The sequence below is a fragment of the Desmodus rotundus genome, chromosome 6, assembly GCF_022682495.2.
Source record: "Desmodus rotundus isolate HL8 chromosome 6, HLdesRot8A.1, whole genome shotgun sequence".
Taxonomy (NCBI): Eukaryota; Metazoa; Chordata; class Mammalia; order Chiroptera; family Phyllostomidae; genus Desmodus; species Desmodus rotundus.
In genome coordinates this window covers 101,533,777-101,552,901 of record NC_071392.1, presented here as the reverse complement: position 1 = coordinate 101,552,901, position 19,125 = coordinate 101,533,777, and the positions used below count along the sequence as shown (strand labels likewise).

At 46.4% G+C, this 19,125-nt stretch overlaps 1 protein-coding gene across 3 annotated transcripts in view; it reads left to right on the top strand.

Annotated features, from left to right (window-relative positions):
- Nucleotides 1-5,092: 5,092 nt before the first annotated feature.
- The window catches only part of PTPN1 (protein tyrosine phosphatase non-receptor type 1), a 61,698-nt gene continuing 47,665 nt past the window's right edge, over nt 5,093-19,125 (top strand). For 2 of the 3 annotated variants that reach the window (XM_024559883.3, XM_045195001.2), the window contains exon 1: nt 5,093-5,314. In XM_024559883.3, coding sequence (XP_024415651.2) covers nt 5,252-5,314 — 63 coding nt within the window. In that variant the 5' untranslated portion in view covers nt 5,093-5,251. The remainder of the gene's footprint in view (nt 5,315-19,125) is intronic. The other variant, XM_045195002.3, reaches the window with a different exon arrangement.

Below are 19,125 nucleotides of genomic sequence, written 5' to 3'. Positions count from 1 at the left end.
TAAGCCAGATTCCAGAACCTGCGCCCGGAAGCGCTCTGTGTGCAAACCCAGTGTCCTCCCATCTGACCCTCTAAACTGAAGGGTGGAGGGGCAGTTTCAATGACCTCTGGAAACCCTCCCAGACTCCTCCTTCGCTGAAAGCATGAGGCCAACGCCCAACTTCCTTCTCAGACCTCCCCCCTGGCCTCTGGCCCTCCTTTCTCAGAACCCATGTGACGCCCTAGTTCCCCCTGAGCGCCTTCCCCTCCCCCCACTGGAAGTCACCCTTACAGGACAGGCAGCTCAGGATTCAATTTATGTATTTATCTTTGTTTTCTTTCTAATGGCTTGGAGTAAAGTCTAAAATACTTTGTGGGGGTGGAGGGGAGGGGGAGTCTTTATAAGGATGGGGAAAAGAGCCCAGTGAAGATGAGAACAGGGAGCTTTCTGGGCTGTTAACCTTTCTGTGAGTTCTGAAACAGTGCAGAACTCACCTACGTTAATAGAATTTCAGAACTGGAAGCAGAATCTAGAGCTAGACTGGGTTCAAATCCTGGGTTCACCATTTCTTAGCTGTGTGACCATAGGCAAGTTGCTTAACCTTTCTGTGCCTTTGTTCAAATGGGGGATTATAATGGGCTTCACCACGTTGTTGCCGTGATATTATTACTATTATTAACACTTCACTGTTATTGTCTTGTTAGAGCTCATGGGAGTCCCTGCAGAGCCTGAATGTCACGGCTGAGAGCACAGGGGCTGAAACCAGGCTGCCTGCATGTAAATCCCATTTCACCAGTCACAGCTGTGTGACCTTGGTTAAGAAATTGACTTCTCCGGGCCTCCGTCTCTTCACTTGCCAATATTTCCCTTAGCTTAGAGATGGTATGTGAGACTCAACTGGACCGATGGCATTCAAGGCTGGGACTGGGGCTGCCACCCCTGGGGAGAAGAAGTGCTTTTTCCAACGGAGCTGCCGGAGCGGGCAGGCTGCGAGAGCCTGGAGCTGCTGCGGTCATCCCGGGTACCTCGAGGGTGCTGCGGTCATCCCGGGTACCTCGAGGGGACAGGCTGCCTGAGGGTAAAGCTAAGCTGGGGAAAGCAGAGAAAGGAGCATCTGAGAGACAGTCATGATGACTTGGTTTGAGCCCCTGGATGCAACTTTGCCTAAAGCAAGTCATCTTTGGACTTCCCAGTTTCGTTAGCCAGTAAATTCCCTGGTTTGTGAAAGCCACTTTCAGCTGGATTTTTCTCAATGGAAAGTATCCAGGCTGCCACCAGGGGGTTAAGCAACTTGCCCAAGGCCTGAAAGCTAGTGAGGAGCCAGCCCAGGATTTAGAGGCTTCTAACCCGCTGAGCCTGTTGCTCCAATGCCTGGGCCAGCCTTCTGTGTTTGGGGGTTTACCCTCTCCGAGCAGCCATTTTCTCATCTGACAAACGGGACGGACAACACCTGACCTGCAGGACAGAGAAAATGCTAGAGGACATTGTTATCCAGCGCCGTCTTGGCTGTAGGTGGGAAGCTCCGTGCCTCAAGTTCCCAGTGCTTTGGACTTTGGCTTTGGCCCAGGTCAGTTATTCGTCTCAGGGGTGTCTTTGGCTGACCCCAAAGCAGCCAACTAGTCGAGCTGCCCGAACTATGTTAGGAGAGCATGTGTGAATCTCCAAGGGAAGGGCCCCATCCCTCCCTGGCTGTGTGTCCTCAGTGGGGACAGAGGGAGCTGGGCGACTCTGAGGACCCTTCAGCTCTGGGTCTCTTGGGTGGAAAGAAGTCCTGTCTTCTCAGGTTCTCAAACTTTCCAAGGACTCATGTAGCTTAAGGAAGACGTCATTGAACTGAATTGACTTAGTTCCTTTCCTCCACGCAGTCCACATTCAGTGGTGCAGACAGACGATAAACACCTGAAACAAATATGTAACATAACGCCATGTGGTAACACTAGGGAGAAAACAGACACCAAATGCCTGATAAGTGCAAAGAAGGAAAAGGGATAGAGTAACGGGCACCGTTTATTAGGAGGCATCAGAAGGGGCCTCTCTGAGGACACGACATTTCATCAGAGACCAATTTGGTCTCACTCTGGATCCCGAGCTCTTAACACTGAGCCATCTGCCAGGAAAAACACCAGGACCAATTTTACCATGCAACTTGCTGACACTGCTCAGTGAGGAGTCGATGATCCTTGGGAAACAGCCATCCTTCTCCACTGACAACCCTGCAGGACATTTTGAAAAGTTTAATGGGTCATTGATTCCCTCCATTAGCTCAATCTGTGAAGGAAAGGCCGGAGCAACCGGGTGACATCATGCCTGCCAGGAAAAGGTTTCAGCTCTCATGACACATGGCCATTTGTTTATTTTCTAACCAGTCATCACTAAAAGATTCCCATCACCACCATCATATCTCTGGGGCATACCAGGGCTGGGCTGGTTCAAGGCCCGGCCTTGGCAGGGAATCAGGGAGCTTTACAGATGAGAGGAAGCCTCAGAAAGACGTGGAAGACTCCAGCACCACGGGTCCCTCCTCCCCACCAAATATCAGACAAGAAGTTCAGGGAGATTAAACAGAGGGTAGAGGGGGAGATACGGACAAGAAAACCATGTAAAGATGAAGACAGAGGTGGGAGGGATGCTGCCACAAGCCAAGGAACAGTGAGCCACCAGGAGTGCGAAGAGGTGAGGAAGGTTCTCCCCCAGACCTTCAGAGGGATGTGGCTCTGTAACCCCATTGATTTCAGACTTCTGGCCTCCAGGACTGTCCCGAAATAAATTTGTTGTTTTAAGCCACCAAATTTGGGGTCATTAATTACAGCACCTTTAAGAAACTAACACAGCCACTAAACAGCCCAAACTCGGACCCTGCTTTGGACTGCCACAGCCCCCCTCTCCTCTATCAAGATCTTGTGCATAGCTTTGGCCCTACTCAAAGGCCACTCCAGTCGTTGGGTGACACTCCCTGCAGGCATGAGGGCCACTTGAGCTCCACATGGGCATTTGATTTATTTACTTATTTAACTCAGCCCACAGGGATAGGAATGCACCAGCCCTGCTCTGAGGACCAGATATACTACCTCTGAAATCAATGAGGGCAGGAAGAGTATACCAGCGCCTGGAGAGTCACTGAAGTTGACTAAGTCTTAAATTAGGCAGCCTCCAATTGTGGGATTCCCAAACTTTTCACTACAATGAGCATCTTTTGTTAATTTCTTCCATGGAACACTCAGTTTCTAAAGGCATTGCCTATGAAACCAACTGCATTTATTCAATAAGAATTCATATGCCTCCCCACTTGCTATTATTTGGAGGTATACAATAATTAGGGCTAATATTTACTGATCCACTCACTATACTAATAGCATTATACTCGTTCAATCTTCACACCACCCCTATGAAGCGGGTACTTCTATTATCCTAATTCTACAAAGGAGGGAAGAGAGGCAGACAAAGGTTAGGTATTTCACTAGAAGTTGCACAGCTAGTATTTAGTAGAACTGGAATTTGGACCCAGGCAGCCTGGCTCCGAAGGCAAGCATTCCTTTGGAGACTGGGGTAGAATCCTGGCTTTCGCACCAATGTGCAATGCTACTCTGGACAAGTGCTTTTGTTTCTCTGCACCTCAGTTTCCTCATCCATAAACTGGTTATAGTAGTAGTGCCTATGTAGCAGGATTGCTGTGGAGATAGAAAGTGTGTTTTGGAATGCCAGGCACAGTGCCTGCCACAAGCACTCAAGGAATTAATTCAACCAGCAAGGCCAGCAGCTGCTCTGGGCAGGCTTGGGATGCAAACAGGGAACAGAGATGACTCGGTCCTCTAGGTCAGGGGTGTCAAACTCATTTTCACCAGGGACCACATCAGCCTTGCTGTTGCCTTCAAAGGGCCGAAATAATTTTAGGACTGTATAAATGTAACTACTGCTTAACTGTTAAGGAGTTGAAATTACATTTGGCCCTTTGAGGGCAACGGTGAGGCTGATGTGGCCCCCAGTGAAGATGAGTTTGACTCACCCTGCTCTAGGTTCTCTGACGCCATGCAGTTCACAATCCATATAATGTGCCAGGCCAGAGCTGGGTGGCTTCAAGTAGAACCTGCAGGAAGGCAACCTGACCAGCCCTTCTCATATGTGCTTCCAGGACCATAAGTGTACAATTAGCTGGGGTTGCTGGTAAAAAGCACAAATTCTTGGTATCCGAATCCTTTGGAGTTGGACCAGGAAATCTGCATCATTCCACATCCTAATGCACCATGGAATCTGTGCTCCGCTGAGTACAGTCTGAGCAACATGTCCTTGACCCTCTGAAGGGACCTCTCCAGCCAGGACCCCAATTCATTCATTTGAGGAACTCTTACCTGGAGACCCCAAACAGAAATTTTGCATTTCAGTACAAAGACAGTACAGAGAGTAGGGTGCCTTCCTCAGCAGCCTGGTGAATCATGAAGCTCTAATTTGCATGAAAAAAATGGGCAGCCCTGGCTGGTGTGGCTCAGTGGATTGAGTGCCGGCCTGCGAACCAAAAGGATCCCAAGTCGGATTCCCAGTCAGGGCACATGCCTGGGTTGCGCACAGGTCCCTGGTAGGGGGCGCGCAAGAGGCAACCGCATAGTGATGTTTCTCTCCCTCTCTTTCTCCCTCCCACTCTCTCTAAAAATAAATAAATAAAATCTTAAAAAGAAATGAGCAGACATCTGGCCAGAGGTGGGAGGCAGGAGGAAATGGATCATGCTTCTCAAGCCCATTCACCAGCTTGGAGCACTGAGGCCAGGGCCCTGGAGCTGCAGGAAACATACAGGACGACTTCAAGGCCACCCTGTGACTCAACGGGCCTACTGGAGGTTAGATCTCACGATCCACGGAGCCCGTCCGCGGAGGCACTGCAAACCCACGCGCCATGGGCGGGGCTCCCAGGGTCGCCTAGGCAACGGGCGCGGGCCACGCCCAAGCTCGGAGTCCGGTACCGGGGGAGGGAGCAAGCGCTGAAAGACCTCTCGCGGGGCTGAGGCCGCTTCCCTCAGCTCCTCCCCCGGCTCCGCCCCGAGGAAGTGCTGTCCGACGTGCTCGACCCCTGATTGGCCCTCACGCTTGAGGGGCGGAGCCCGAGGTAGCGCGGTGCGTACTTCCGGCTGCCGGGTTGACATGAAGAAGCAGCGGCTAGGGCGGCGGTAGCGGCGGGAGTCGAGTCTAGCAGCGGGACTCCCGGCTGAGTGCGCGACGCGGCCTAGAGCGGCAGACGGCGCAGTGGGCAGAGGAGGAGGCGCAGCAGCCGCCCTGGCCCGTCATGGAGATGGAAAAGGAGTTCGAGCAGATCGACAAGGCCGGGAGTTGGGCGGCCATTTACCAGGTGCGGGAGCGCCCCGGAGCGCGGCAGGCCCTTTGCTTAGGCCGCGTGAACCTACCCCTCAAAACCCGGGGCCCCGTTCACTCCCTGGGTCTCGACCTCCGCCTCGGCCCTGCAGCTTGAGGATTCGATCCGACGGCCGCTGAGGCCGCCCCCCAGCTCCGCGTCTCTTTGTCCCTCGGGTGGGCCTTCGTCTCTCCCGGACCTCGCAATCCCCTTTGATCCTGCACTTACCTCACATCCTCCAGCCCGGTGACCTCTCAAGCCCGGAGGCCGCGGGTCTGTGCTCTCAGCGCGAATCGCTCGCACCCCGGCCCCGCCCCCCTTCCTAGCCACTCTTTGTCCCCTGGGGTTGGTAGAACACCCCCACCACTTCCTTTTCTAGACTGGACCACCTCAGACTCTCTTCCTTTGTCTCCCAGGGGGAAAGGGTTGCGCCCCCTCCCTCTTTCACATTTCCTTTCCCCCAGTCCCAGAGCGCGTCGGGAGTCCCCAGGATGACAGCCCCCTTCCCCCTTCCTGTTCATTCATTTAATGGACGGGAATCGGCGTGCCCTAGCTCGGCGTTCCGAGCTAGGCACTGCTCAGGCGCTGGAGGTAGTGTCTTCCGAACAAGACAGGCAAGCCTTTATCCCTCGTGGAGCTTAGAGTCAGAATAGGGCGGTCAAATACACAAGCAGATAGTGTCAGATAGTGCAGGTGCTGTGAAGAAAACAAAACCTTCCAAGGGAGGTGGGCTGCCTTGGGGAAGCGGATCGGGAAGGTGTATCAGGGGGAGACAGTTGCTCTACGAGCTGAATGAGGGGCTGCTGCAAGCCAGGGCAGTATCGGGCCAGAGATCCCCCCAGCCCCAAGGCCCGAGTGCCCACTTCACTGGGGCCAAAGTGCTACCCTTCCTGGCAGGGACCAGGGGAAGTTGACATTTTTACCCTCTCTGAAATGGCACCCTTCCCCGATGAGCATCTTCTCCTTTGGGCTGAAATGATCGGGCCCTTCCCAGCCCTCATCTGCAGCGAGGGCTATTATTGGTGGTTCACAAAGAAAAGTTAGGAAGGTTTCTGACATACCTCTCAAACCTAAGGTTCAAAACCTGAAACGGTCTGCCTTTGCAAGCAGCTAGATCCTCTCAAGAAAATATGTGCTCCTGATTAAATGTCAGTGCGGGGGTTGTGAGGATTAACCAAAACCACACTCGGTATTTTCAATAAACGATGCACAGAATAGATTTTGTTCCTTGTGTAAAGGGAGAAGGTAGTTGATTCTGTTACCAGCTTATAGGCTCAAAGGCAAATTGGGAGATCCATCAGCTGGTAGTATTAAAATCTATTTTGAGCTCCACTTAAAAAAGAAAAAAGCTTTGAGCAATTCTTTGATATGCTTGACTAACAAAAGCTTTTGGCGTTTTTTTTTTTTTTTTGGCAGCTTGGTTTCATGTGCATTTGCATCAAGCTTATTTGACAGGATTCTTTTTACTTGGACTATAATGTATATTTGTTATTGATAGACTAATATTTATAGCCACTCTAGTCTGTTTAGGAATGATTGGTAGATATATCCGATTTGAATCCCTTGTCTAGTCTACCTGAAGTAACTGAGTGAATTCTACTAGCAACTTTGAGAATGTGTAGATGTGGTGTCTCTGTTCAATTTAATGCAGTGGAATCTGGGGTGGCTCTCAATGAAAAACCGTTGCCCCAAAATGTTGGATATTGTAGTACACAATACACGAGTAGAGGCGCTGGGGAAAAGCTTGTACCCCGAAACTGAGTTAGCAACAGCAAGTTCATATTCTAAAAAGTTCTTGGTTGAATTTGATTTCTTACTATTTTAGGCCAGAGCTTGGAGCACATTGGTCTTTCATTTCCCTCATTGTTCTTCAGTTTCCTATTGCCTTTGAACTCCAAGACTTAGTCAGGATTGCTGTGTGTTGAGATTGCTTGAGCTAATGGGCTGCGGGGGTCCTGGAAGTGATTTCTTTTGACCTTAGAGAGTTGTCCATTGTGGGCTTTCTCACCTCTACCGTACAGGTATTTTTCTTTTCTAAAATTGAAATCAGAAGCTCTTCTTTTAGAGTTGAAAAGTGGCTCTTTATCGGGCAGTGTGGCATTTTTAAAAACAGAGTTCCAATGACCTTGAGTTGAAAGTAGCAGACTTTCCAAAGTGTGTGTCAATTTACCGAAATCATTATTTTCCAGGAATTCAAAGAAATGTGTTTCAGGTTGGGAGGAAAGTGGAAGTTCAAACAAAATGAACAATTCGTAGGATGTCACGATGAGGACAGTCATTTTGAGCTTGCTTAGTCTACTGTGATGAGAAAAATATAATTTCTACTTAGAATTTTGTAAACAAGGCAGTACAGTTCCTTTCAGATACGAACTTTTCTAACTAGAGCAAAAAGATGCAAAAACTTGGCAGCAGTTGGGAAATGAACAAGGGTAAAGTAGACTTGAACACAGAGGAATATGGTCCTTTAGAAAGCAAAAGTATCGGGCAGAGATTCTGTGCAGGCTTACCCTGTGAGCAAACCACGTTTTTACCTGTTAGCGCTAATAAATGGCATAGATGCTAATGCGCATGTAGGTCTATAAAAAGTCTGCTTTGATAGCACACGTAGATGGCTTTAAAAATTGGTTTCCATCTCTGAAACAATTGTATGTCTGATTTGAAAGTGGAAGTAATAATTAGAGAGCTTAGAGTTTGAGTTGGTCTGACTGTCCAAGAGGAGACAGAACACAGAAAGAGAAAAGGGAGTGATATTTGCAGCTGGAATGAGAAGACAGGGCCTGGAAGAATGAAAATAGCCTTCCATCTATAGTTTAAGGTTTGGGTCAGGTGTTTTTGCTCTTTCATCTCTAAATTCTTTGATTCCCTCACACTGTTCACTGCTTTACAACGTGAATGATTCGATTGTTTCACATAAAGGAGGTTGCAACTGTAGCTTGGGGCTTGAAGGCAAGATTTATTCCATGTTAGAGGCAGGCTTTGTAAAATGGGCCACTCTTCCAATTGGCGTTTGCTTTTACAGCTGCTTTCATTATGCAATACGGTCTAATGCCTATCTAGGTTAACACTGTGCTATAACAGCAGCTCGCTAACATTTTTCACTGCTATGTACACCTTCTGTTGCTTTAGTCCAAGGAGATGAATATTAACAATTCCCGATAATGCTTATTTAAATTCATTCTCTCCAGAGAACAACCGTATTTTACGAAGAGGAGGTAGAGCTGTACACTATGACTCTGTGACTCACTTCACTTAGAAGGGAAAAAAAAAAAGACAAACGGAAATGACATGGAGAGATTGGGAAGTGCTCGTCATCTCGAGTGACCCATTAGATCTAAATGTTCTGGTGTAGCCCTGGTTTGAGAGCACTAAATTTAGGTGTCTGATCACCACTTTGGAAATGGTGTTAAGACCTTTGTAATTGTCTGGGCTCCTATTAAATTAGCTGGGAGCACAAGGAGAAATAGTGGAGGGAACTCTCTGCTCTCATTATTTGTTTGACCTACTGGCATATTTATAGGAATACTTTGGTACTTTTGGAAGTACATAAACACAGGTCAACGCGGGGGGGGGGGGGGGGGGTAATGGTAATGCATATGATTTCCCGTTGCCAGTTAACTGCTGTTGGGCTCCATGGCCTTCCCACTGCATTTTGCATTTTAGCAAGAATAACTCCCCAAACCTATAAAAATGCCTGGTATGGAGTCATGTGATTGAATACATACTGAATTTCATGAAAGAAATGCATATACAATTTCCTGTAGGGGGTTTTCAAAGTATAAACCTTTGGAATGATGATTGTGCCTTTTCTTTTCCTTTTTCTTTTTTTATATTATCTGTTTTCTGATGTTTTAGAGTGTAGAAATCTTGTCCTTTGATGTGCTTTTAATTGCAGGTGCTTTTCTTGAGCCGACCTGAACCCGCGTGGGTTTTGCACACTCTGGCATTCCTCCCTTCGGCGTTTGTATTCATTCGCTCAGGGTACCCAGCTAACACGGACAGGCCGGGCATGCTTCTTGCTACTGCCCGTGTTCCGGAACATGGGCAGTCTAACCGGGTCATTGTTTCCAAGCCAGTGTAGTTTGGTACGAGGCACTCTGTGTGTTTTGAGTGTCCAGGAGTGCTGGGGACTTGGGACTAGTTCTTGATCCCCCCTACCACATTTTGTTGATCGGTCACCGTAGCATCCTTGCTACCACTCCAGTGGTTCAGGTTCTCAAATTTTGCCTGTTAATACTACAGTCGTCTCTAGTTTCACACTAGAAATGAGTGAGACCAGGCACATATTAACATGGTCCCTCAAAGGCTCTCCATACCTCCCCCTGCCCCGCCGTGTATATCTTCACGTGATGGCTGGTAACTGTGTTAAAAACAGACCTGAGCCAGTCACTCCTCTGTTTAACTACTTCCAGTGCTTTCGTAATGCCTGTAAGGTGCAAGCCCCTTAGTGTGGCAGCCAGCTTCCAGCCACCCCCTCCCGTGCACCTTCTGTTGTAGCCACACTGGAAGGCGCAGTGTTTTTCAGACTCAGCCTTCTGTTTCGTCCCTCTGTTCCTTGGCTCGACACTGCATCCAGCCTGCCTGTCCCGCTCAGATGTGTGCCTCCTCACGCTGAGCCTTTGCTCTTCTGCCTGTGCGTTCTCATACAGCCTCATACTTAATGCTTCGGAAGCCCTGCTCTCACAGGGGCTGATTCTTTAGATCCGGACCTTTCTCCTCCCGAGTCCTTGCTTCCCAAGGCCAGCGAGTCTCTTTCGAGTCTCTTTCTCATTCATCGCGGTGTCCTCTGCCCCCAGCACAAAGTAGGTGCCTAACAAATGCTGGCCTTGAATTTGTTGTCAGCACTTCGCCAGGCCCTGATGGTATGAAGACGGACAAGACATGGTTCTCAACTCCCATTCTGCGGGAGGGGACGAGGGGATGATAGTACTAATAGCAGGGGTCACTCTCCGAGAAAGCCACTGCACTGTGAGCCTTGGCCGGGTGAGCACTCCAGTACTGCCCGCCTGGTGACTTGGAAGAAAGGCTCAAGCCTTTCTTACCCAGCAGAAGTTGGTACCGCCGGTTTGTTTCACAGGAACTTTTAACAGCGGATTGATCGTTGGTCCGAGGCGAACTTAATGGGAAGTTTGCAGGTGATGTATCTGTCTCTCTAAGAATTGTTGAATTACTCTGTCCTCATCACTCTTGACTTGTTCTCACATGCCTTCCAGAAGGGCTTGGCCTGTAGTTGGTTTGTAAAATGTTTTTTGATTGTGAGATGTAAAATATGGTTCACCAGAGAGTGACAAGTGTCCAAAGACTGTGGTTTATTTCAAAGTGTACGTGGTACAGGCTGACATTTTGGGCCTTTGATCAGACCACCCTTCAGGCCAACAGAGTAGTTTAGTCTTTGCTTTTTCTCTAGTCTTAGCTCTGAATCCAACAATGCTGAGTGGGTCTCTTCCTTTCTTTGCGCTTTAGTCCCTCCCTTTGTAAAAGTTATCCCAGACTGACTGATCACCATGTTCACTTTAAGTAATAAAAGTCTTTAATGCGCTCGCAAAGAAAATTCGGTGTTCCTGAAGAAACCCTTGCAAAATGCTGCAGGGGGTTCTCAGTTTGTGGGACGTGTGGGCATTGGTGGGTGCAGTTAGGCTAAGAAATGTACAGGAGTTCTGTGAGGATAGTTAAGGATGCAAAAGAATTGACTGGTTTTTTCCCAAGAGGTACTAAATTAAGCATTCTTAATAAGTAGGCTTCATTTGATTTAGTAATGTGGGAAAATGAGTAGCCCTGACACATGAGTTATTTTTTCTCTTAAGTAGCAATTGGGTGGTTTTTCCTGTAAAAGATAGAGGAACTGATTCTTGAGAATTTACGAAAGATTCAGCCTAGCTAGGTACATAAAGAGTAGCTGCCCTTTATGTTGTAATTTTTTAAAGAAACCAACATCTGGTCTAAACTTCATTTGAATGGTGTGATAGTTTACATATCTGCAATACTTGAGAAGAAAGTACCTAAGTCTCCAGCATTTTAGAAATAATGCTTTACTTTGTGTGGTTGGCTAGCTGCTGCCTTCTCCTTTTTCAAGGCCGCTTGACATAATCATGAGTCTCTCTGACTGACAGTTTGTAAATTTGGAATGTCTGAAAACTGGAAACAAGACCGTTTCATGTAGAAGATTTTCCCCCCCAAAATAAATAGCCAAAGAAAGGTTTAACATCCCCCCCCCTCCCCCCCCCCCCCCGCCGCCAGTCAGTTGATTCTTGGATGTCGTACAAGTTACACTGCAGACACAGTAATACGTGTACGGTAAGAGCATCTTAGAGGTAAATGATTTGCAGTCTTTTTTTTTTTTAAGTGACATGTTTCAATTAGCAGTTCTGAATGCTTACGTTTCTGCCAAGGCAACGAAGTTTTATGGTACACCATGGTACTTGGAATTGGTGCTTCCAGAACTCAGTTCTTTAGTGTGGACTCAAAGTAAACGTGGCTTGTTAGCAAAGTGACACTTGAGGCCTGTATTTTCTTTGGAGAAAACATATATATTCCCCACTACTATTAATAGAGTACTGTGCCAGGAAATTCTAAATCCTTATTGAGGCTTCACCACTGTTGATGGAAACCTCTGGGCCCAAGTGGTCTGTGTCCTGGGTGGGTTTCTTCTCTCTTACTGCAGAGGTTTCTTCCTAAAGACTGAGTGAGGCATGTTTTCTTTTACAGGTGAAGAAGGAAAAGCCTCGGCTGTGTTTGTGGCTTTTGTGGGTGAGCAACACCACTTGCAAAGATAAGACGAGCATAGCAAAGCTAGGTTTCCAAAAACATATTTTAAAAATGTATTAGTTAGTGACTAGAGAAGGAAAAACTATTCCCTATCTCCATTACTCTGCTATGAAACACCTCTCCCTGTCTTTCTTTCTTCATGGATCTCTTATTGGTGCTTCTCTTCCTTTTGAAGAATCTCATTTAAACATTGCCATGCTGAATTCCAGCAAACAGCTTAGCTAGTTTTTATTCTGATGAGCACTGATTAACCCGGAGGATTGAACACTATTGTGAATTGCTTACAGGAAAGTGGACATCAAGTAATTATTCCAGATAGTGGGAGCTCTCTTAAGAACATGGACTTACTTAAAAATGGGTGTGGATGAAATCAATTCTGAATACAAGTTCACTCAAGAGAACAAATAGGCACGCTGCATTTAGCACAGAACGGTAGGTTGGCTTTACATCCCCCGATGGTTACACACTGGTCACTCTTGTATTTATCCCTTTCGGATTTTGTGCTGCCTCACCCTTCGAATAGTCGGGGTTTAGTTTGCTTCTGCTTGGATAAAGGCAAAATATTCCTTCATGGGGCCACAGGTATTTGTGTGGCTCCTTTTTGTGCAGAAAGAAGGGACCTCTGAGAAGATATCCCGTGGCCTTTTTGGGGGGGAGGATATTTTGTTTTGTGTTTTTTTGTTCACATCGTTTTGTTGTTTTTACCCTGATTTAGGCTGTATCTTAAGAGCATCTTAGAGATAAGAGCATCCTTGTTCTCTACTACCTAGACGCCTCCTTGCTGCCAGGGTCTTTAGGGTCATCCTGGGAGGTGGAGTGAAACAATGGAGCAAGATCAGGAAGTTGCATTAAGCTACATGGGGTTTACGGGCACTGAGCCACATTGCTGGAGCGACCCCCAGTACACCAGGTGACTTGGCCACACATAAGAATCAGCTCGTCTTCATATCCCTTGTGTACCCTGTGCTGCCGGGATTCCAAGGAATGGGTCCTTTATGTACCAGTCGTGCTGCCATCTCTAAGTATGTTTAAATAGTCCTCATGTCCTACCGACGGTTTTCTTGATGTATCCTAGGAATATTAGTGTCATTGGCAGTGTTTCATTTCATCTGTTCTCGCCACAAATAACTCCCCAGGTCTGCTACTTTCCCTTCTTTTCTACCTGCTGAAAAGAATGCTTTGGAGAGTTTGAGTAACACTTGAGTCTCCAGTGGCAGGTGGTAGCTTCTGTACTCACCTTTGCTTCAGCACTCCCTTCCACCCCTCGTCTGAATCTTGAGCTTGAATCCTGTGCAGACAGCTTGTGGGGACGCAGTTACCTGCAGAGACAGCCCCTGTGGCAGTGGGTACAGCGGAACAGACCCTCTACCTTTTCTTCACGGACACACGTTTGTCAACTAAACTTCCTTTGGCAACCTGTTCCTCTACTTGCTGACAGCAAGCTTTTGTGTTTCCCAGCACACGTCGTTCGTTGGACGACGTTGCTGTTGAAAGTGGGGACTGAACGGCTGTAGGAGACCAGGCAAGCTTTGGTTTGAAGTGGGAACTGGTACGTCCCTAGTGCTGGGTGTGAAACACAGCTGGAGATGGGTGTGGTCCGTCACCGAAAATTTCCTATCCTCGGTGCGAGGAGGTGGTTACCATTCTAACCACTTAAGCGCTGCATGCCACAGGCTGTTTTATTCACAGGGCAAAACTTCGCTCGATGGTTCCCCTTGCACTTGCCTCCACATTAATAAAATGTCACTTTTTGGTAACATTTACATGCCAGGTCCATTTTAGAAGGAGGAAGGGATATAGCTGAAGGTAAAGGATTAATTTGGCACCACACCTTCAGTTTTGTAAATGCCTTTCGTGTTTGATTTTTGTAGGTTGATCATAAGGAAGTGATAAGTATGTTAGGTTATTTGTGGTTTGAGCTAATTTTAGTCTCCTATTCACAGCTTGCTTTATATCCTTTGACATTGAAACATGCTTTCTAGAAAGACAAATTTTGAATGTAGGACACAATCTGTATTCTCTACCTAGGCTACATTTCAAAAAATACCTTCCAGTACTTTGGAAGTTGGACAGTTTGAAGCATAGTAACGTTATTTGCAAATCATAGATGCCTTTGCTTACTGAATCTACTTTCCCAGCAAATAAAGTAGATTCTTTCAAAGAGTGTTGGAGCTCTTGTTCCAAGCCAGTGGTTTAGCCCCTGGCATAGTTGCTATTAGAGGATTTTTAAAAAATGCCGACCAACCTGAGATACCTCAGAGCGAGGCTTGGTCGGGCGTAGGCACCCTTCCCTGGCCTGTCCCTTAAGGTGAGAGAGCCTTTTGCTCCCAAGGGCAGGGGTTGTGTCTGTCTGCGAAGCTGGTTATGGGTTTCCCACAGAGCAGTTTCCTTTCAAAGCTGTAGTTGTGAGCTGCCTGGCTGCCCTTAACTGACCACCTCGCACACATACATGCCTCCAGGGGTCGTGAGGTCATGGAAACAGAGGGCTGGGGCTTCTGAGTCTGCATTTGACTGTGGGACCCAGCAGGGGTTACGTGCAGGATCTGTAGAACGTGCTGATTGGGCCGGACAGCCTGGCAGCATGGTTCAGATCTAACATTCCGCACCTGCATGGTCACGGAGGAGCCAGGAAAGTGGGGCACCTTTTTGGGAAAAAATGGGACTTCGTGTCCTACTCAAGCTGGATTTGGATGTTCTGTCTTCTCCCTTATCTAAAAGTGGGACAGAGCTTTAAAATTTCATATTACAACTACCCAGTGCCACATTGGTGGATGCAGTTCCCTTTGAAATTTTTCCTATGCTTAAAGGGGATTATTGGGTTTTGTAATTGGTTCAGAAACTCCCATTCAGTGGAGAAATGCGCAGTCTGGTCTCTGTTCTACCCTCATTCATAATAAAACTCAATAATAGCTGAAGGTTACTGAATTCTGTTTTGTGCCCCAGGCACGGTGCAGAGTGCTCTCGTGCAGTACCGTTTATTACACACCGCAAATTGGTCTTTAATTGGAAATGTTTTAGGAGGACAGTTAGGTGTGCAGAGCCTGGATGCTCTCTGCCCGAGGCCCCCCGTCCTGAAGCCGGCGCTGCGTGCTTACACTGCCGCATGGCTGCAGAGAGAGATGAGGGGCTGTGCTGAGCCTCTATGGTTTCTTGGGACAGAGGAAGGGATAGTTTGTAGATTTGACCTGTGCCCAGATCCAGAGTAGATCTGACCTTGCCTAAATATCACAAATTGGCCACCCACGTCATGTTTTGCTTGGTCCTCCCAGTGTTTGAACAAAAAGGAGTTTAGTTTTGGGCCATTGTTTATAAATCCAGAGGAATTGCCTAGAAATCCACATTTCTGGCTTCTCTTGAAAAACCTGAGAACTGCACTGGCTGGGTCCCCCTTGGTGGTCATTTGCTGAGCCGGGGGACACTGGTCCTGCTGGACAGACACGTGGGCTCTTTCATTTATAGCCCCATGGCGAGTCACATTATCCTTGCTCATGCGCGCTACCCAACCTTTGGACGCACTTGAGTTTGCCACCTCTATGCTCCAGGCTGGATTTTTTTCTTGGAGTTTGATATTAATATTAGATTTAAGATAATTTTTAAAAGCTGCTTTGGCCTTGTAAGCAAGGCAAGATGAGCCAGAGTTAAAGGATTGGTGGCTAGTGTGAGAACACCTGAGAGAGTGCCCTTGACATTAAACTCCAGAATAGAATCCTAGCCCAGATGCTTCCCCTCCTCCTTTCATCCTTAGCCCCCTTCTGCTATTTTGAGGAAGTTGGGAGTTGCCACCATTTTTTTTTCCACCTTGGGCCACTGAGTGTGACTGTATTTTTGTGCCGTGTTCAGTTATTTCCATGAACTATTTTTGATGACCAACTTGGAAATTGAATTGAGTGGTCCCTATGGGAATTGATAAAAAGGACTGACTTGCCCAAATATACTTGCTTTATGATTAGAAATCATACTGTGTGCCATCTGTCTGAGTTCATGTTTAGACGGTTTCTCTACCTTTTCTATCAGAGGGTGAAATAAATGATAGCCATGATAAAAATAAAATAGATGTATAGGTTACAAAGGATGTGTGGTGTTAAAAGTCTATTTCCATGTAGCAACTGAAGTACATACTATATTGCATGACATGCTTTTTCTTTGGTCCTTCTTGGACATCTGTTATTTCATAGAAGTAGGTCTAATTTGTAAATGACAAATTAGAACAAGCAATAGTTAAGGAAGATTTTTTACCATTATAAAACAATCAAGGTCTTTGTTCTAAGTTTTGTACCTTTCTCCCCGAAGCTGCATCTCAAAAGGACAAAACCAGCTTGGCATCCTAGCATTCCTGAGTCATGTGGCCTGATGGCCTAGCCCCTTTGTACTGTCTTGTATATATGAAATTAAAACCAGCAACTGGAGATCTGCTTCTCCACAAAGCTTTTCATCTCTCCTCCATTTCCTCTGCTATTCTAGATTGGAAGCTGCTTGCAGGCAGCACGCATTCATTGAGTTCCTCAGCAAGCACACGAGCAGGTACCAGGGGCCAGCTTCTGTGCTAGATAGTGAGGACAAGTGGTGAGCAAGATTTGGTCCTTGTCCTTAAGAAGCTTAGTACTTAATAGTCCAGTCAACAGAAGGGCTGAACAGAGCCGGTCCCAGTTCAGAGTGTTAAGAGCTCTCATAGCCCTAGGTTCCAGGGATTGTGGGGGCACTCAGGAAGAGGTAGCTTATTGGGATGGGGAGCAGGAAAAAACAGGTGGAGGACTTGTTAGGGAGGGATAGCCTGTACAAGCAATATCTAAGTGAAGACTCCAAGGGCAAGAAGGTGTAAGCCCCCTATGTTCTGCAGACCCCTAATCTGGGGCCTGCTTCTCCTCACCCTTCTCTGCGCATAGTAAGTGTTATGTGACTTTAACTTGAAAGCATAGGAGCGTATTTGATTTTCTTCGCCTTAGGTCTTAACCGTCCTTCTCCCATCCCACCCCCCCAAATTTCCTATTCTCTTGATAAATAGGTAGATAGATAGATAGATATGCAAAAGTAGGTTCACAGCTGCGAGTACATGAGAGTTTATTCTTGTATTATTTATTAATTATTGTATTATTTTTCATATGAACAACTGTGAACCTACTTTTGCCTACCCTTATATATATGTATATACATTTTTCTCTGTCCCTTCTTTTCTATTTCCTCTGCCATTACTTCTCACCTTGATTGTGATAATGGCCTCTGAACCTTTCTAATAGGGTGACATAGTGGCGGTCACATTGTGGCATTGACCTCACACCACCGTGCAGTGAGGTCGTCTGTGTGGGTGTCCCCTCCAGGAGGATGTTGGTGTCCTGGTAAGTTTTATAGCCCTGAAGCGCCGACCAAGGAGCGCCTCACTGTGTGGGCAGGTCGTATGGCATTTACTGCAATGAACTGATAACTCTGTGTAAAGAGTTTTATTTTTCTTATCCAAGTACGTTTGCAGATACTCTCTTCAGTCTGTGGAAAGAACAGATTCTATTTACTATGCAGAGTATTTTTTAAAAGAATCTTTAAGTGTAAGCCTGACTCACTAAGAATAAATTAAAAATAATGTGGTTAGGCCCCTGATTTGCAGCTGACTCTTTGAAAATAAAGGTCTCATTTATTCATTGTGAATTTTAAAGGATATGTATAATGATCCTGGCTGGCTTAGCCCAGTATGTGGTCTGTTTATTAGCAGTTCTTCATACACAGATGGCTTTATTTGAGTGATTCTTTCAAGTCAAGTACCTTATAAAATAACTTAGTTACTTATAATTATCCAAGTTTTAATGGCTTAGTGATAGGCTTTAAGTTTTTGGCATTTTTTATATTTTGGATGTGATTATAAATTCTGTGACTTTTTATGATTGATTTAAACTAAAATTATCTTGGGAATTCTAGATAATTTCTTGAGAATTCTAAATGACTTAATGAGTATTGCTTTCCATTCACAAATTTACTAAACTCTTTTTTTGCCATAGAGAAGCAGTCAGGATTAGATATCTGCAAACCATTAGAGTTGTGAAAACATCTTTTTCCTTCTTCTACTTCTCGCTGTGAAGATTGTGGGTGGAAGTAGTACTGTGTTTGACAATTAAAAACTAATTGTCAGCTACTAGTCATTAAAGACTTGAAAAGGGGAGAGTTTCCCTTAACAGTGGATGACAAAATAGAATAAAAGAAGCTTTGACTATTTTTCTTTCAATGGTGGGGGGGTGATTAAAGTGTGGGTTTTCTCCTAGTTTTATTTTGGAGTCATTTACAAAGCAGAAGTGGATGTGTGGAGTAGGAAAACGGTAGTTCACAAGCCTCTCAACAGAGTCACTAAAACAGAGCCATTATATGGCCAAGATATTGCAGGGGAAAGCAATTATTTTTAAGACAGGGATGAATAAGAAAGAATTATAAAAAGGCATTCTTTATAGAAGTCCATACTCTGGATGGGCCCCCCAGGTCACTGGTTATGCTTTGTCTTCAGATTTGCTAAGGGAAGTGAACACACTTGCGGTGGGAAGGGAGATAAAGACATGAGTGTGTATATATCACAGAGAGGATTCCATCAAGCTTTCCTAGTCAGTAAATTGCCATATTGGGAATTGTTTAATCATTTGCCTATACTATACTAGTTGTATCTTAAATGGGCTCCTTCGCATCCCTCCCTACTCCCCATAATTTACTTGGCTCACAAGTGTCTTCTGTTTCAAGGCTGCTGTCCTCCCTGGGCCACGTTGGGCAACTGATTGACCCCACATCCTCTCCTTGGCCCTCCTGTTCTGCCATCTCCTTCCCATAGGCAGGCCCTGGCCTTGGGATCTTTTGTGCCTTTGACAGATCCTTGGGCCCAGCCCCTCCGCTCTCCAGTCACAGCCTCTCACAGCCTCGTGCATGTGTGCTCACTCGTTACTTCCCCATCTCTGGGTTTTCTCCTGCATCCGGATTCCAGCAGCCCCTTTCCTGTCCCTGAGTGCACTTCTCACCTTGTGCATCTAAGACCTTGGTCAATCACTTGAAGTGCTGCCTCTCCAGCACTCCTAGCCCTTTTG